General features: G+C 47.9%; 1 protein-coding gene across 4 annotated transcripts in view; it reads right to left on the bottom strand.

Moving 5' to 3' along the window:
- DIS3L2 (DIS3 like 3'-5' exoribonuclease 2) overlaps positions 1 to 15,005 on the bottom strand; it is a 364,222-nt gene that overhangs the window by 138,822 nt on the left and 210,395 nt on the right. For all 4 annotated transcript variants that reach the window (XR_007134111.1, XM_047773760.1, XM_047773762.1 and 1 more), the window contains one exon: positions 4,391 to 4,470. Coding sequence is in view for 3 of the 4 variants with exons in the window: in XM_047773760.1 (XP_047629716.1) it covers positions 4,391 to 4,470 (80 nt within the window). In the remaining variant the exon portion in view is untranslated. The remainder of the gene's footprint in view (positions 1 to 4,390; positions 4,471 to 15,005) is intronic.

Here is a 15,005-nt window from a genome sequence, read left to right as displayed (position 1 = left end):
TAGGTGGCCTGAGCCCAGGCGTGGGAATTTCGTGGTTCAAAGACAGAAGCAATAAGGAGGAGAGGCAGACAAGAGGGAGAGGACTATGGATGCCCAGCCCTGGCATTCCCTCTGGATCACGGTCAAGGTGTAAATTCCAATCTCCAGAAAGCCGCAAGGATGAACGGACTTGTTTGTTTATTTTTATTCATTCGTCTCTGCACTCATTTCCCCCTCAATGGTTCTTAGCATATGCACAGAGTTGTCTATCAACTGGTAATGTCAGGACATTTTCATCAGCCCCACAAAGAAACCCCAAACCCATCAGCAGTCACCCTGACTCCCTCTTCTCCCTAGACCCCACCCTTCATTGCGAAGGCCTGGCTGGGATGATCCTGCCGTGTGCAGTAGCAGCGCGCTCATTAGACGATAAAACATCAGGGAGGCAGGAAGCCAGAGAGGTGAGGAACCTCAGTTTCCTGTGGGATCTGTTGGGAGCCTGGGTCAACTAACAGCTGAAAAAATGGTCCTGACTTGCCTGGCTGATAGTTTTCTCTCTTGGAGACCAGAGCAAAGCAATAGGGCAGGTTTCACTGGACACAATAGGTGGTGTTACTTCTGCCCAATAAGGAGCAACTGGCCGGGAGAGAGTCACCACGCCCGGGGAGCAGGGAGAAGCCTGGGTGCAGGCGGCCATTCCCCTCGGAGCTCATAAAGGCAGAAGTAACTCCAGGACTTGGGAAATGGGCTCAGACCTCATAAACTACAGGACATAGCAAAATACATGGGACGCTGAGCTGAGAAGTTGTGACTCAGACATACGTGACAGCCGTTACCTAGTATCTGAGGGGTGTCACATGACAGACAAGACTTGTTCTGTGGGGTCCCAGGGAGCAGACGTGGGACCAACAAGTGGAAACTGGCAGGAAGAGAGCGTGCGGGTCACCACAGGGAAGGACTTCCTAACAGTCAGGCAGTCTGAAGGCGGAAGGCACTGCCTGTAAGCCCGGGAGTTAAAGGGCAATCTGGATAGTCAATACGCAGATGCTGCGGAGGTGATCTGAAAAACAGAGGGTGGTGTGACGGCTGTGGCATTCCTACACTTGCGCGGTGAGGCCAACTGCGAGGGGTGTTGCAAGTGATCTGTTAGAGTCATAAACCACTGAGGCGCGTGATTTACGGTCTTTGGGTCCTGGGTTAGCACTATAACACCTGTCTCACTCGCTTGTGTTATTAAATATTTTCTTGAGCTAAAGTGAAGGACTCCATGCTCAACATCGCAGGCTGGTTAATGCTCCCGGGAATGTTCCAGTCAGGTGCATTTCAGGCTGTAAGAGGGAGAATTCCCAGGCTAGATGACTGGCAAAATCGCTTCCAAAGTTGAGATTCCTCAAGGGAGGAGGGCACCCCCTCCTTGGCCTTCCAACCTAATCGTGACCTACTGGGGAACAGGTGTCACCGCACATTTCTATGGAATTTGTCTGCCGGCTGTAACGTCTCAATCTCACACCTATGGGAGACACAGGTTTCAAGTCCTGGGGGTCCATCTGAACTCTACAGAAAGGGAGAGTACGGACTAACTAAGTTACTCTGTCTGCTGTTTTCTTTTCATAGAATAGCCATCCAGAGAATTTCAGTGGGACTGAAGGAAAGTTTAATCTTTATATTTTCTTTAAATAAAAACGGTTCTACGGGATGTAAATATGCCCAGAAACACTGTTTGCTTATTGAAACAGTAAGCATTTTTTCCTCTAAGCAAGAATTGACATGAACTGGTAATGAACGGAACCTGAACTTAGCCAAGCTCACCCCACTCCAAACTGGAATTGACTTTCACTTTTCATCTCCCTGGATAAATGGCCTTGGCAGAAAGTGCTGTCACAAAGGCCAACTGTAGAAGTGCCACCATAAAACCGCTGGACTGTCCAACTCAGGCCTTTTCAGATTCTTCCCTGACTCCTTTTCCATGTCCCTTTTCTGCTGCTCTGCCAAGTGACCAGAAGTTAATTACGCCTCCGGAGTGCGAGAATAACTACGCAGATGGAAGGTATCTGACCACCTGGTTGCAGTGGCTACAGGGCAGCCTATGATTTCTGGCACCTCGTATTTTTTTTATTACAAGATTTTGTCATTATAAAACTATTATTACCACATTATAAAAATGTGGAAACCAGAGAAAAGAGAAAAATCACCTGTAAGCCCATCGTCCTAATAAAACCGCTGTTTGCTTTTTGCCGCATTGTCTACTTTGCTTCATGGCTCTCTGTGCACGAGTAGGCGGGCAGCACAGACTTAGCTTATTTGTACCCGTCTCCTCCGAAAAGCTTTTGCAGCAGCGAACATAAATACAGAGCATCAGACAGACAACTCCATGTAGACCTACTCTTTCTGTAACCAGCTCATCCTCCTGATTTCCCAGGTTCTAACTCGTCAATCCCATCTCCTCGCCATCCCACCAGAAACTCTGGCCCCATCTTGGATTCCCCTCCCTCGACACCAGCCCCACCTCACCGACTCTCCGGTCATCTGCCCCTTTTCACGTCTGTCCTCCCCACCCCGTGAATCACGCCACCATCTTCAGTCCAGTTCCTGCTGCCTCGATCTCTAACCAATGATGACGCTTCCCAGACTCATTTCTCCACCTCCACGAGCTTCCTTTCCTCCCGTCTTGTGCTCCTGCATGATCTCCCTCACTGCGACTGCTCTCCCCGAGCAAGGCTGAGAACAGCTCGTTCTCCATCATCTGACAAAGCACACTCTTGGGGTGGAAATTCATAAACACGTGCAACTTGTCCCCAGTGCACCCTTCCTGTCCCGTCTTGTGCCATTTCCCTAGGAAGCTTCTGCCGATCATCTGGTACCCAAACCTGAGACCCGGTGTGCACAGCGAGTGGGGCAGACACATGCCTGCTCCCTGGTGTCCCTGCACGGGGAATGTGGCGCAGGCCAGCTGAGATGGGGAACAGGGATTGGGCCTTCCCTTCCGCCATGAACAACTACAAAGCGGCCAACATAAATGAAGCAACTGTTTCCAAGGATTAGGCTACAAGTAGGGTGGGGCTGTGAACCTGGGGGAAAAGGAAATACAGGAAGTGAGGGCCACTGTCCCCTGGCTTGCTGCCCAGGGGCACTTTTCATCTGGGGCTCTGGGGAGTGGACGGGAGGGGGACGGCCCAAGCCTGTGCATGCAGCAGGGACGGCGCAGCATATTAGAAACCCACTGCAGAATCTGCATTTTTAAGTAGGCTTCTCAAACCCTGGACTTTAAAAATATAAATAATTCCTCTCAACTTCCACGGGAACTCTTCTGCCTTCGTGCTTTATCTTCCTTTCACCTTTCTTTAGTCGAAAAGTACTAACTGACACAGCCCACAGCTTCAGGCAGACTCCCAACTCAGGGAGATAAAAGCATTTCTGGGCAGTGATTGTCCATCTCTCAGCCTTCTAGCTACTCAGCCCCACTGCCTATCATGGGGAAGAGATAAGACCCGAACCTATGCAGTTTTGCATAGATGGACCACCTGAACATCTGGGCAGAGTTTTCGAAGACCAGGCCACTGGCCCACCCACACTCTGCAGCAGGTCGAAGCTGCTACCATGGATACACATCACGGGCAAGCTACCAAAGGCCACCTTAGTGTTGAAGCCACATCACAGAATGAATAAAGCCACTGCAGTCACCCAGACACAACCCAGAGAGGGGCGGGAAGCAGCTCCAGGCTCTAAGCAGCACATCTGAGGTACACTGGGGAGAGGCAGAGAGGGTGTACTCGCCTCACATGCTTTGCCTTTGCCCCACCTGCAGTTTTCAAGGACCAGGGGCCTCAAATCCCACTTTTTCCAGCCTAGCTCCGCCCCTGAAGAAACTTCCAAGAGCCCCGAACAGCCACTTCTCACAATTTGCTGGGCAGACAGCCCTCCGTGGAACAGCACAGGCTTCTCCAGCTCAGGCCTCAAGGGGCTGCTTCAGGGAGGGAGCTCCTGCCCCCCCCCCGCCCCACTGGGTTCGCCTTTGGAGAGCTGCCCTCGAATCTCCCCGATGTGTCCTTAAATTCAGGTAAAGCGCTCCATCTTCTCTGAAGGAGAGTGTAAGGGGTCTCTCTTTTAACACGTGATGCCCAACCTGGAACTTCCCGAAGGGCCAAGGCCTGAAATGAGTTCCTCTGCCCTCCTGCCGCCTCCTCTGAGGGCCGAGAAGGGTCCTAGGAAGGAGGCGTTTCTTATTCTCACCGTCACCACTGTCACCCCAGGAACACAGCCTTTAGGTCAGAAAGCTGCGGAGGCAAGTTGAGGAACAGAGCAAACCTAACCTTGTATATCACACCGCCTGGGGGCACAAGGCAGCCAGCAACCACACATTGACACGCGCTGCCTGCCACCCACCAAAGTGGTATAGAACTTTCCAGCCTACCATCAGCGAGGGACTTGCAGGAGAGGGCGTCATCGAGGTCTCGAGCAGTTGATGGGTCAATGGTGAAGATGCAGTCTTTCCTAAGAAAGATCGAAGACATAATTAGCAATGCCATGAATAATGGAAACATCACCCACTGCAGTCCAGCTTTAAAGAAGCTAAACGGTAGGCAACGTGGAGCTAAGTTCTCTCGCGTCCCTCCGAGAAGGGCACCTTTAATAAAACGGGAAACTGGGGAAAGACAAGTGGGGGAGGCAGCGAGGTTCCGCACTGTCTCCGAGGGTCTTTCACTTTCCCTCTGTGGACGGGACCTGCTTCTTTCTCCTGGTTCCTGAGCTACAAGAGCTGCGTGCAGGTGGAAGTGCCGCAGCTCCCGTGAATGACGCTTCCCAAGAAGAGGTCCCCGACGAGCTGGGCAGGTGCCTTTGGTAAATTACTCTCCAAGGGCCAGTCCCTTCTTTTGCCTCCCTCTTCCCCAGTGGCGGATGGGAACCTACCCTCCAAGGATTCTATGAGGGTGATTTCCTGCTCCTTCCCGTGTCTTGCAGAAGTGGGGTGTGCCACTAAATCATCTTGTTGGGACCCAGGGGGACGGGACCCAGGAATAATTCTGCAGAAGACTTGGGGCCATGCAGTTAGCCTTGACGCAGTTCTACCTGGAAGTGGTTCTGACCAGTTCATTTCCAAGAAAGAACTGTATACGTCTCCCACGCGATATAGTGACGTGTACACACCCTATGCCGGTTTATCCTACACACCTCTCATTCTCAACCTGTGAGGCCCCTGGACCCTCTCATTTTGCTTCAGAATTTCCCAAATAACTCGCCCCACCCCCGCCCCCCACCATACAAACACCTAAGGGCTTGGGCAGTCTGTCCTCAGCTCTCCACTCCCCCTGCCCGGTCCTCCCCGGGCATCGGCTGGAGGTCGGGTGCTCAGCAGGAGCCCCCCTTCCCTCATGCAGGCTGTCTAGTCAGCCCTCCCCGCTCCACTGGACTCGAGCCAAGGTCTCCCTCCACTCCCTCGGGTGCCAAGAGTGCCCTGCCGCCACCCCTGGTCTCCGTAACACTGCTGACGGTGTGGTCCGTGACTCGCTTTGTTCCTGAAGGCGTGTTTCCTCTGTTACGCCTCTGCTCAAAACCCTCCAAAAGCCCTCCGAGGTTGCCGAGCAGCACTGGGCGCTGGGCTGCCAAGCTCCTGGGGTTTTTTATCTGTCCGCTTACTGCTCACGTCCCTTCCTCCCCATAATTCTCACCGGCCCTCTCTGGTCCTTCACACTGACTGTCGAACCACCACGACACCCTGACTCTAAAACAAGATTTCAGGACGCACTATCAGTTCAATAACAGCTTTTGGGGGAAAAAACTCCACCATGTTACATATATACACTGATTTTAAAGTATTTCAGGATTTCAAACATGTCAAAATGATTTAAAAAAAAAAGACTCTTAAATGGCAAGTGGATACATGGATGAGCAAACTATGGTGCATCTGTATAATGGAATGCTACTCGGCAAAAGAAAGGAACAAATTATTCATATATTCAACAACCTGGATCAATCTCAAAGGTAGTATATTAAGGAAGCCACTCCTGGAGTTCCCATCGTGGCTCAGTGGTTAATGAATCCCACTAGGAACCATGAGGTTGTGGGTTCCATCCCTGGCCTTTCTCAGTGGATTAAGGATCCAGTGTTGCTGTGGCTGTGGTGTGGGCCGGTAGCTACAGCTCCGAATAGACCCCTAGCCTGGGAACCTCCATATGCCATGGGAGCAGCCCTAGAAAATCCAAAGAGACAAAAAAAAAAAAAAGAAAGAAAGAAAAAAAAGGAAGCCACTCCCACAAACTTACATAACCTATGACTCCATTTATATGACACTCTCAAGAAGACGAAATTACATGACAGAGAGCAGATCAGTGATTTCCAGGGCCTGGGGAAGGCGTGATTATAGCGGGGTCCTTGTTCTGGGGGAGTGGTGCTTTTCTGTATCCTGACTGCGGTGGAGGCTACATGAGCCTCTATGTGTCCTAAAATTCATAGAACTGTACGACAAAGGTCAGACTGTTTATTAATTTAAAAATTAAAATTTAAATGTGATTTTTGAATCAAGGAGAGTAAAAAAAATTAACAGACTTGATCAATGGGCGCTAGGATTATGGATTAGTTTCTTTCCTTCATACTTGTCCATATTTTTCCAAATTTTCACATGATTAGGTATTACTATTACAAGTGGAAAAAAATGAATGCTGCAGAGAATCTCCTCCATGCAAAACTCAGATGCAAGCTATTGTTTATAAGGATGTTCAGCAATCTTGTAAAGTCCTATTGCTCAATATAGGTAATAGCTTGCAAACTATGCATGTGGTGAAACTGTATTCTCCCTGCGGCACCGAGAAAAGAGGATGGAAAGGCGCGTGCCGCTCAGGCGGAGGAACAAGAGCATTCGGAGCACTGTCCCAGGTAGAGCCCGTCATCAGAGGCCCAGTTTCCTCGCTAAGTGTCCTGAGAAGGGGCTCATACAGCATGGGGAACACAAATGAGGGGGGTCTCAGGATAAGAAGAAATCGTTTGTTTCCCTATCTAAAAGGAGGTGTAATTACACAAGCCTGCCAGAGGAAGAGAGAAACACTGACGTCCCCTGGGAAACACGCTCCTAAAAGGCTTTGTTCCAGCGCCACGAACAAAGGGTGCAGCTCGCAAGTGTCTGCTGAGTGAATGAATGAATGAATGCACAGGAAGAGGCAAGGAGTTGAAGTTAATTCTGATCCCACGGTAATGAGCTCTGAACTGCTGAGCAGCCTGAGCTTGATTCACAAGGTCAAGAAGGACCTGTCTCAACTATATTCAATAAAACATATTTTAAAGAAGGAACTGTCTGGAGTTTCCGTTGTGGCTCAGTGGAAATGTATCTGACCAGTATCCCTGAGGACGCAGGTTCAATCCCTGGCCTCGCTCAGTGGGTGAAGGATCTGGCGTTGCCGTGAGCTGTGGTGTAGGTCGCAGATGTGGCTCGGTTCTGGCGTTGCTGTGGCTCTGGCGTAGGCTGGCAGCTGCAGCTCTGACTGGACCCCTAGCCTGGGAACCTCCATGTGCTGAGGGTGTGGCCCTAAAAAAGACCAAAAATAAAAATAAAAAGGAAGGAACTGCCTGTTTTCTTGCTCCTTTTCATATTCCCTCATGAAAGCCAGCAGAAATGCATTACATATCCCAAGTACTCAATAAATGCTTGTTGAACTGAAACTGAAATGTCAGACTTGGTGGTAGGAAAGTTCTGGTCCTCCTTCAGTCATCCTCATGACAGCAAAAGAAGCCGAAAGAACACTCTGTTAGCTTGATGGGGGCCACAGTTTACTGTTTTACTTGGAGAGTTGACTGGGAAGTTAGGGTTTCTGAAAATCAAATGTGTCGGGTGTTTTGAGACTTTCATTTCTATGAATGAATGATAATGACCACTTCGACATTTCTGTCCTTAAACTGATTCAGCCAGTATGTGACAGAGTAACATTTTAAGGCTTCAATGATTAGTTTGCAGATGTCTTCCCTGAGAGGACCCACCCATCATTTTGAGAAAAATCTGAGACTAGTCTGTAAGCACACAAACCAAGTCTCTACTAGGATTTTTTTTTTTTTTTAATCTGCTCTTAAACCAGAAACATAAAAGGCTAAATTGAACCATCTCCGAGGAATGGTTCGTAGGAAGGCATACCATCCGAACACTATTCTTGATCAGGGGTCGGCAAACTACAGCTCACAGACCGAATGGGGCCTGCCACCTGTTTCTGAATGGCCTGCAAGTTAAGAATGGTTTTCACCTTTCAAAATGATTGAAAAAAATCAAAGGGAAAATATTATTTCATGACACATGAACATGACGTGACATTCAAATTTCGGTACACATAAACGAAGCTTTCTTGGAAGGTAGTCGTGCTTTCTGGACCCAGGGGCAGGGGTTGAGGAGCAGAAAGTATGCTGATCCCTGTTTTACATCAGTGTTCCCCACTCTCCTGAATAAGTGTTTTAATTTTTTTAAAAGGTCCTAAGTCATTTGGTAAATGCCCAGCCAATGTTTTAATTGCAGGACTTCTCAGAGCCTTCAGCATGCTGGTATCGTGTAGTTCTTGCCAGACTCATTTGATCTTGGCACTTTTTTGTGGCAGAGACTCAGGAGAGTCCCCCTGAGAGGTGATACACTGCACTGAAACACCTGCACAAGCCTCCAGTAGAGTCTTCGTCCACATGGGGCCTTGCTACCACGCCTACCCCACAGGGTACTGCAAGGAGTCCTGTAAAAGGGCTATGCTCTTTGCTGCAGGGAGGCTGATAAGGGCCTAGCTCATGTGATCACTTGGTGCCCCTTTCATGAGTACATACAGAACAAGTTCACGCAGTGCAAGGACTCACCCCACTCCTGAGCAAAGCGTTTGTTTGGACCTTATACACATGTGGATTTTATCCTTTTAAGTTTCCTTCTTTGCTTTGGCCGCTAGGAAACTCAGAAAAATATTTGTGACTTGTTTCAAGAGGGTCTTATTTGTAGTTTGAACTTTGTATACTAACCTTTATCCTGGGTGTGCCTAATTTTCCTACTCATATATTCTTTTTGCCCTGTAGCCTGATTTTTAAAAGGTTCACTGCAATATATGTATATCTGCAAGGTGCCTTAAATCTTTCCTTTTTTTTTTTTTTTAAAGCAGGGTATAAAACACACACACACATATATATTGAGAGGTTACATCATTTCAGAATCATGTGCTGAGGGGATGCTGGAAGAAAAAGAGACATTCGGTATAGCCTACTAAGAGAACCCACTTCTAGACTGAGTAAAACTCAAGAGAGCTCCCAACAAGTATTGCACTCTAGCAATGGACTCCAAACTTGCTCTCTCACTATGGAAAATTGGGAGAAGGAAGGGAACAGTGAGTGACCCCGACAGACCCCAGTCCTCAGGGCTGAGAGCCAGTGATTTCATCTGTTGTCATCACTACAATTACGAACTGGCCACAATGCGGAGCATGAGGGCTCCTTCTGGTTGTGGCCACAGCGGCTGGGAGCTGCTGGCCTCAGCACTTGGGAGCCCGGCCCCGTGGGGGCGGTGCTCCACGCAGCTGTTACACTCTGTTAACATGCTTGGGATTTTACTGGCTCCTCTTCTGGAAGGCTCTGGTCTCACAACCTGCAGGGAGCAGCCTGGCCTGCCAGCTTTCAGAACCTGTGAGACCAAATATTTGAAGAGTTCCGCAACAACGGTTAGAAAGAAGCTAACCCTGACCCATAGCAAAGGAAGTGCCAGGTTGGGGAGGAAAAGACTTGAGGCTCCCGTTCATGAGGCTGCAGAACTGCAATTCAGAGCAGCGTTATGTAACCCAAATTTCTGAAGGCACGTGACTGAAGGGCTTAGTAGAACTTTTTAAAGTGACAGACAACGTCTAAGATTGTTTCACTCAAAGCCACTGGTCCCGGAAGAGAACACACGAAGGGTAACGAAAAGCCTTCTATAATCCCTTAAGACCTGGCCTAGAATGCCAGGAAATCACAACAGCAAAGAAAGAGCTGTTCCTCCGTCACTCACACCCTCTTCCTCTCCTCTGACCTCGCGTCCTCTTCCTCCTCCAGGCACCGGCGTCGCTACCTCCTTGCAGCTGGAAGCAGCTGTCTAGGCTCCACAGCAGCATTTACTCACCACGTGGTCACCATTTACCTCACTGGACTCTGGCCATGGCCCCCACCACATCACAGAAATTGCTCTCCCCAAGGTCGTGGCTGCTGCCAGACTCATCATCTTAAAGCAGGCGGCTGGTCAAAAACCTTCATCAACTCCTTACTGAGTAAAATGGAACGCCAGCTTAGAACGCAAAGCCTTTCATGCTGTGGCCCCAGGCGGTACTTTTCTAGCAGGTGGCACACTCCCTACATGTACCTTATGTGCCAAACTTTTCTCTGCACCCTCTGGTCCCTGAACCATGGTTTGTGCTGTTCGTAACATTAAGACATTTACGCCACCCATCTCCAATGGCTGAGGCCGACCGGCTTTTAAAGGCCGGGCTGCAACACCATCTTTGTCCCAGGGAACCTCTGTGGCTCCAGAGAGTGAAGCCGCCTCTCCCCGCCGCTGCTCTGCTCCGCTCATGACTACAACCTGTCCTTCTCCAAGGACACTGGCCACTGGCCCTGGCATGTTGGTGGTGCTGGTGGACACATCTTATCACGGGGACAAGGCTGGGAGCGCCTCGGGGTCTGGCTCTGACACTGACCTCTCTGGGTATCTCTTCCAGCCCCCTGAAGGCACACGGAATGAGTAGCTGATGGACAAGTGAATGAAAAAATGACCAAGGGGCTCTCTGTAGCACTTTTCCATTCAAGTTTACCACTGTGTCTTGGGAAATACATTTAGGATTAGAACTCATGACCTCCTGGCGTCCAATCCTGTGGTCACACCACAGTGTTATTGTTTCCAAGGGTGAACTTTTCTGTCTTCGTCCCATCTTCTTTTCTCATAAAACAGTGTTTTACAAACTGCGGTTCAGGGACCATTTCCAGACTAACAAAATTTATAGAGGCCCTCTTCTGTCCGTGACTCTGGGTCTGTCTCCTTGCTAGCAAGCAATTCTGGAGACAAGGATCTGGGTCAGTGATGGTGAATGGGTGAAAAAGGACAGAAAATGTTTAAGAAATAACCTTACGAGGATAAAGACTAACAAATTTGACTCTTTTAGATTAGATGGTATCAAAGTTTACGTAGAAATCAGAATATTTTACATTAGACCAGAGCAAGAAACTTAACTAAAGAGCTGGAGCCCTCAACCGGGGGAATGTGTGTCCATAAGGACCCCGTGCAGAGAGTCCAGCCAGATGGGTGCTGGGGCGAACCAGTCAGGTCAGATGCTGGACTCATCCGAGCTTCCATTTCCCATGGACTTTCTCAGGGATGGGTCGACCTCTCCTCTTGCAGGCAAAGGGAGCTGGGAGCAATATTCAGACCCAAACCAGCCCCTTCAGTGCAGCACGGCTGGACCTTTGATGTTTTCTGATGGCAGCTGTGGGTATGTTAATACTCTTTCACTTGGTTCTACTGCCACAACAGATGCTCAGAAGTCTGGTACAAGTCACACATTTTTCAGAACAGAAAAAGACCAAGGTCTATTTAAAGCAGACAGAGATCTTGGTCCATCCGTCCCTCCACCTCCTCCAGTGATGAAATGACACCTATGAGGCCACAGAGTGAAGAGAAAGAAATGATGCAATGCTTTGGGAAGGGTTTTTTTTTTTTTTTTGTCTTTTTCTAGGGCCGTACCCATGGCATATGGAGGTTCCCAGGCTAGGGGTCTAATCAGAGCTGTAGCTGCCGGCCTACACCACAGCCACAGCAACACCAGATCCAAGCCGCATCTGCCGATCTACACCACAGCTCATGGCAACACCGGATCCTTCGTAACCCACTAAGCAAGGCCAGGGATCAAACCAGCGACCTCACAATTCCTAGTCAGATTCGTTAGCCACTGAGCCATGACAGGAACTCCTGGGCAGGTTCTTTTTACCCATCTAGGGCTTCTTCATCAAGGGGCCACAGAAGGTCTGCCTCAAGCTTTAGTAAAATTCTAGGCTAAGTGAATGTAGTCATTAAGTTCCTTTCCAAAGGGCTATATAAGGTGAGAACAAAATCAAATGACTAAACTGTCTCCCTTGTTCTCTTGGTTTACTTACTCACTGAGCCGCTTTTTGTACTTCAAAAAACAATATCCTGGAGCAGAGGCCAGGGGACAAGTCTGGCCTAGCATCCTGGGAGCCAGGGACCACGGCATGAGCCAGGAAAGCCATGCCTTAAACTCAGAGAGTATGTTAACATGAACTCTCTTCCCCTCGATTTTCATTTTGAAAAACGGTAAACTTTTAGGGAAGTTTAAAGAAGAGTGAAATTAACATCCCTCTCCATCTCATCAAGAGTCACCACATGTCAACTCTGTCACAGCTGCTTTCTCCTCCCTGTCCCGCCCTTCAGAGACCTAGCTTTTATTTTCTATGTCTGAACTATTGAAAATGATGTTGCAGAGATCATGATATTTGAGCCTGCCATGCTTCTGCATGTGCTTTCATTTTCTTTTCTTTCTTTTTTTTGTCTTTTTGCCTTTTCTAGGGCTGCTCCCACGGCATATGGAGGTTCCCAGGCTAGGGGTTGAGTCAGAGCTGTAGCCACAGGCCTACGCCAGAGCCACAGCAACGCGGGATCCGAGCTGCATCTGCGACCTACACCACAGCTCATAGGCAATGCCGGATCCTTAACCCACTGAGCAAGGCCAGGGATCGAACCTGCAACCTCACGGTTCCTAGTCGGATTCATTAACCACTGCGCCACGATGGGAACTCCTGCATGTGCTTTCTAAGAATAAAGGCATGCTCCTACACAACCACGACACTGTCCCCACAGTTAAGAAGATTGATAATAATTCCCTATAGCCAAGTTACAGATCATATCTAAATATCTTCCCCAACTGAAGTCTCCTTAGCTTTTGTTTGCCTCCTGGTCTAGGCTCTAATAAAGAGTTACACGGTATTTGGTACTCATGTTTCTGTAGTCTGTTCAGTGTACAGTCCATCTATCCTCTCTTTTAAAAATATAACGCCACTTTTTTTTTTTTTTTGGAAGCATCCAGGCCTGTTGTCTCGCAGAATGTTTCACGCTCTGGATTTATCAGCTTGTTTCCTCATGGAAGGAGGAAGGGCGGTAGGGACAGAAATAAATCAAATGTGGCAAAATTAATCTTCTTTGAGTTTCCTATAAACAGAAAGTTAGGTCTTAAGTCTTGACCAGATCGGAGTGAACGCTCGCCTTGAACACTTCACAGGCGACAGTGTGCACGTCGTAGTGCTTTCCTGTCAGAAGGCACAAGGCGTCGGGTTGCCAGATTTGATTTATGAAGTTGCTAGTAGCCAGATCTTTCTATTTTAAGGCTGTCTTTTATTCTTTAAAATTAATATGTAATCTGTGGAATAACACTGTTAGATCAGGTGAGTGTCCCGTTCTCAAAAAAACCTTTCAACCAGGGCCTTTAGCGTCCACTGATGATTTCTGCCTGAATCAATCACGACTCTGAAAGTTGTAAAGTGGTGCTTTTCTAATCCTGTAATGATGTCTACATTTATTAGTTGACTCTCTTTTGTCAAGATCTTTTCTTGCTCTGCCCCCAACTCTTTTGTTTGTTTTTGCTTTCTTTTTGAGCATCCTTACGGATGCACTGACTCAAAAAAAAAAAAAAAAAAAAAATCAGGAGTTCCCGTCGTGGCGCAGTGGTTAACGAATCCGACTAGGAACCATGAGGTTGCGGGTTCGGTTCCTGCCCTTGCTCAGTGGGTTAACGATCCGGCGTTGCCGTGAGCTGTGGTGTAGGTTGCAGACGTGGCTCGGATCCTGCGTTGCTGTGGCTCTGGCGTAGGCCGGGGGCTACAGCTCCGATTCGACCCCTAGCCTGGGAACCTCCATATGCAGCGGAAGCGGCCCAAAGAAATAGCAAAAAGACAAAAAAAAAAAAAATCAAATGCATTATAATACATTACCATTATTATCTTCCTGATACTCAAATGTTGATGGGGGCCCTTTCGAGTGATCCCCCTGGCCTCATGGCGTGTCCGAGTAAGTTTTTGAGCACTTCTAGGCTTTTCGGCAGAGTAAATGTCTCGAGCTCACCATACACATTTCCTGCTGCAGACTAGTAACCACCATGTCCCCAAGGAGCCCAGGTTTCCTTAGGTGAGGAATGAACTGTATTTAGAAGCCAGGACAGGGTACTAGATTCCTATGCCCCTTACTACTGAAGTGTCACTGCTTCTCAGCCCTTTTAGTGGGCCGTTAGAAAATACTGAGCTAAATCATATGAAATTGTTGGTATTTGACGACCTGTAGCCTAAAACTGGCAGTTTCATGTCATGAGTTCACACTGACACCTGCAACTGAACTCTAATACTACGGAGTTCTTGCTCATCGTCTCCCTCTCTATATTCGTATTTTTATTCTTCCAGGAAGAACCTCAGCTTTCAATGGCTTTAATACTCAAAATAGTTTCAAAATTATAATCCCAGTATCCATTAGCAGTAAAGCATCTATCAAGCTTAAGACGTCTCTGGAGTTTAATCCTTAGAACACAGTCACTACGGATGCACGAAATGCTCAAAAGCACCGTGCCCCGAAGTTACTTGAATTAACCTTTTCTTCGCTGTGTGATGATGCTCCACTTTTGATAAACATTACGACCAACTGTTACTGTCTTATTCAGTTTTAGAGATTTTGCTTTTACTTCCTTTTAGATATAAGTTTATCATTGAATATCTAAAACACTTAAGTGACTCGAAAGTTAAAGTATACTCAACGGAGTTTTACTCTCATCTCTATCCTTCTACCTTATCCCTACAGCCTAGAGATCACCTTCTGGTTTATCTATTTTTGCGTGTTTCTGCTTTTCTTTTTGCTATACATTTTCTTCTTGTTTTCTCTTCTTTCTTACACAAATAGTTGAATATTAGAAATTCTCTTTTGCAACTTCCTTTTTCACTTCGCAATAAATTCTGGAAATTCCTCCATTATCAGTGTAGAATTACAGAATTCAGAGAATTGGAAGTTTCTTAGA

Source organism: Phacochoerus africanus, chromosome 3, assembly GCF_016906955.1.
Source record: "Phacochoerus africanus isolate WHEZ1 chromosome 3, ROS_Pafr_v1, whole genome shotgun sequence".
NCBI classification, from domain to species: domain Eukaryota; kingdom Metazoa; phylum Chordata; class Mammalia; order Artiodactyla; family Suidae; genus Phacochoerus; species Phacochoerus africanus.
The sequence above is the reverse complement of the archived record's forward strand: the minus strand, read 5'-3'. Positions and strand labels throughout refer to the sequence as shown.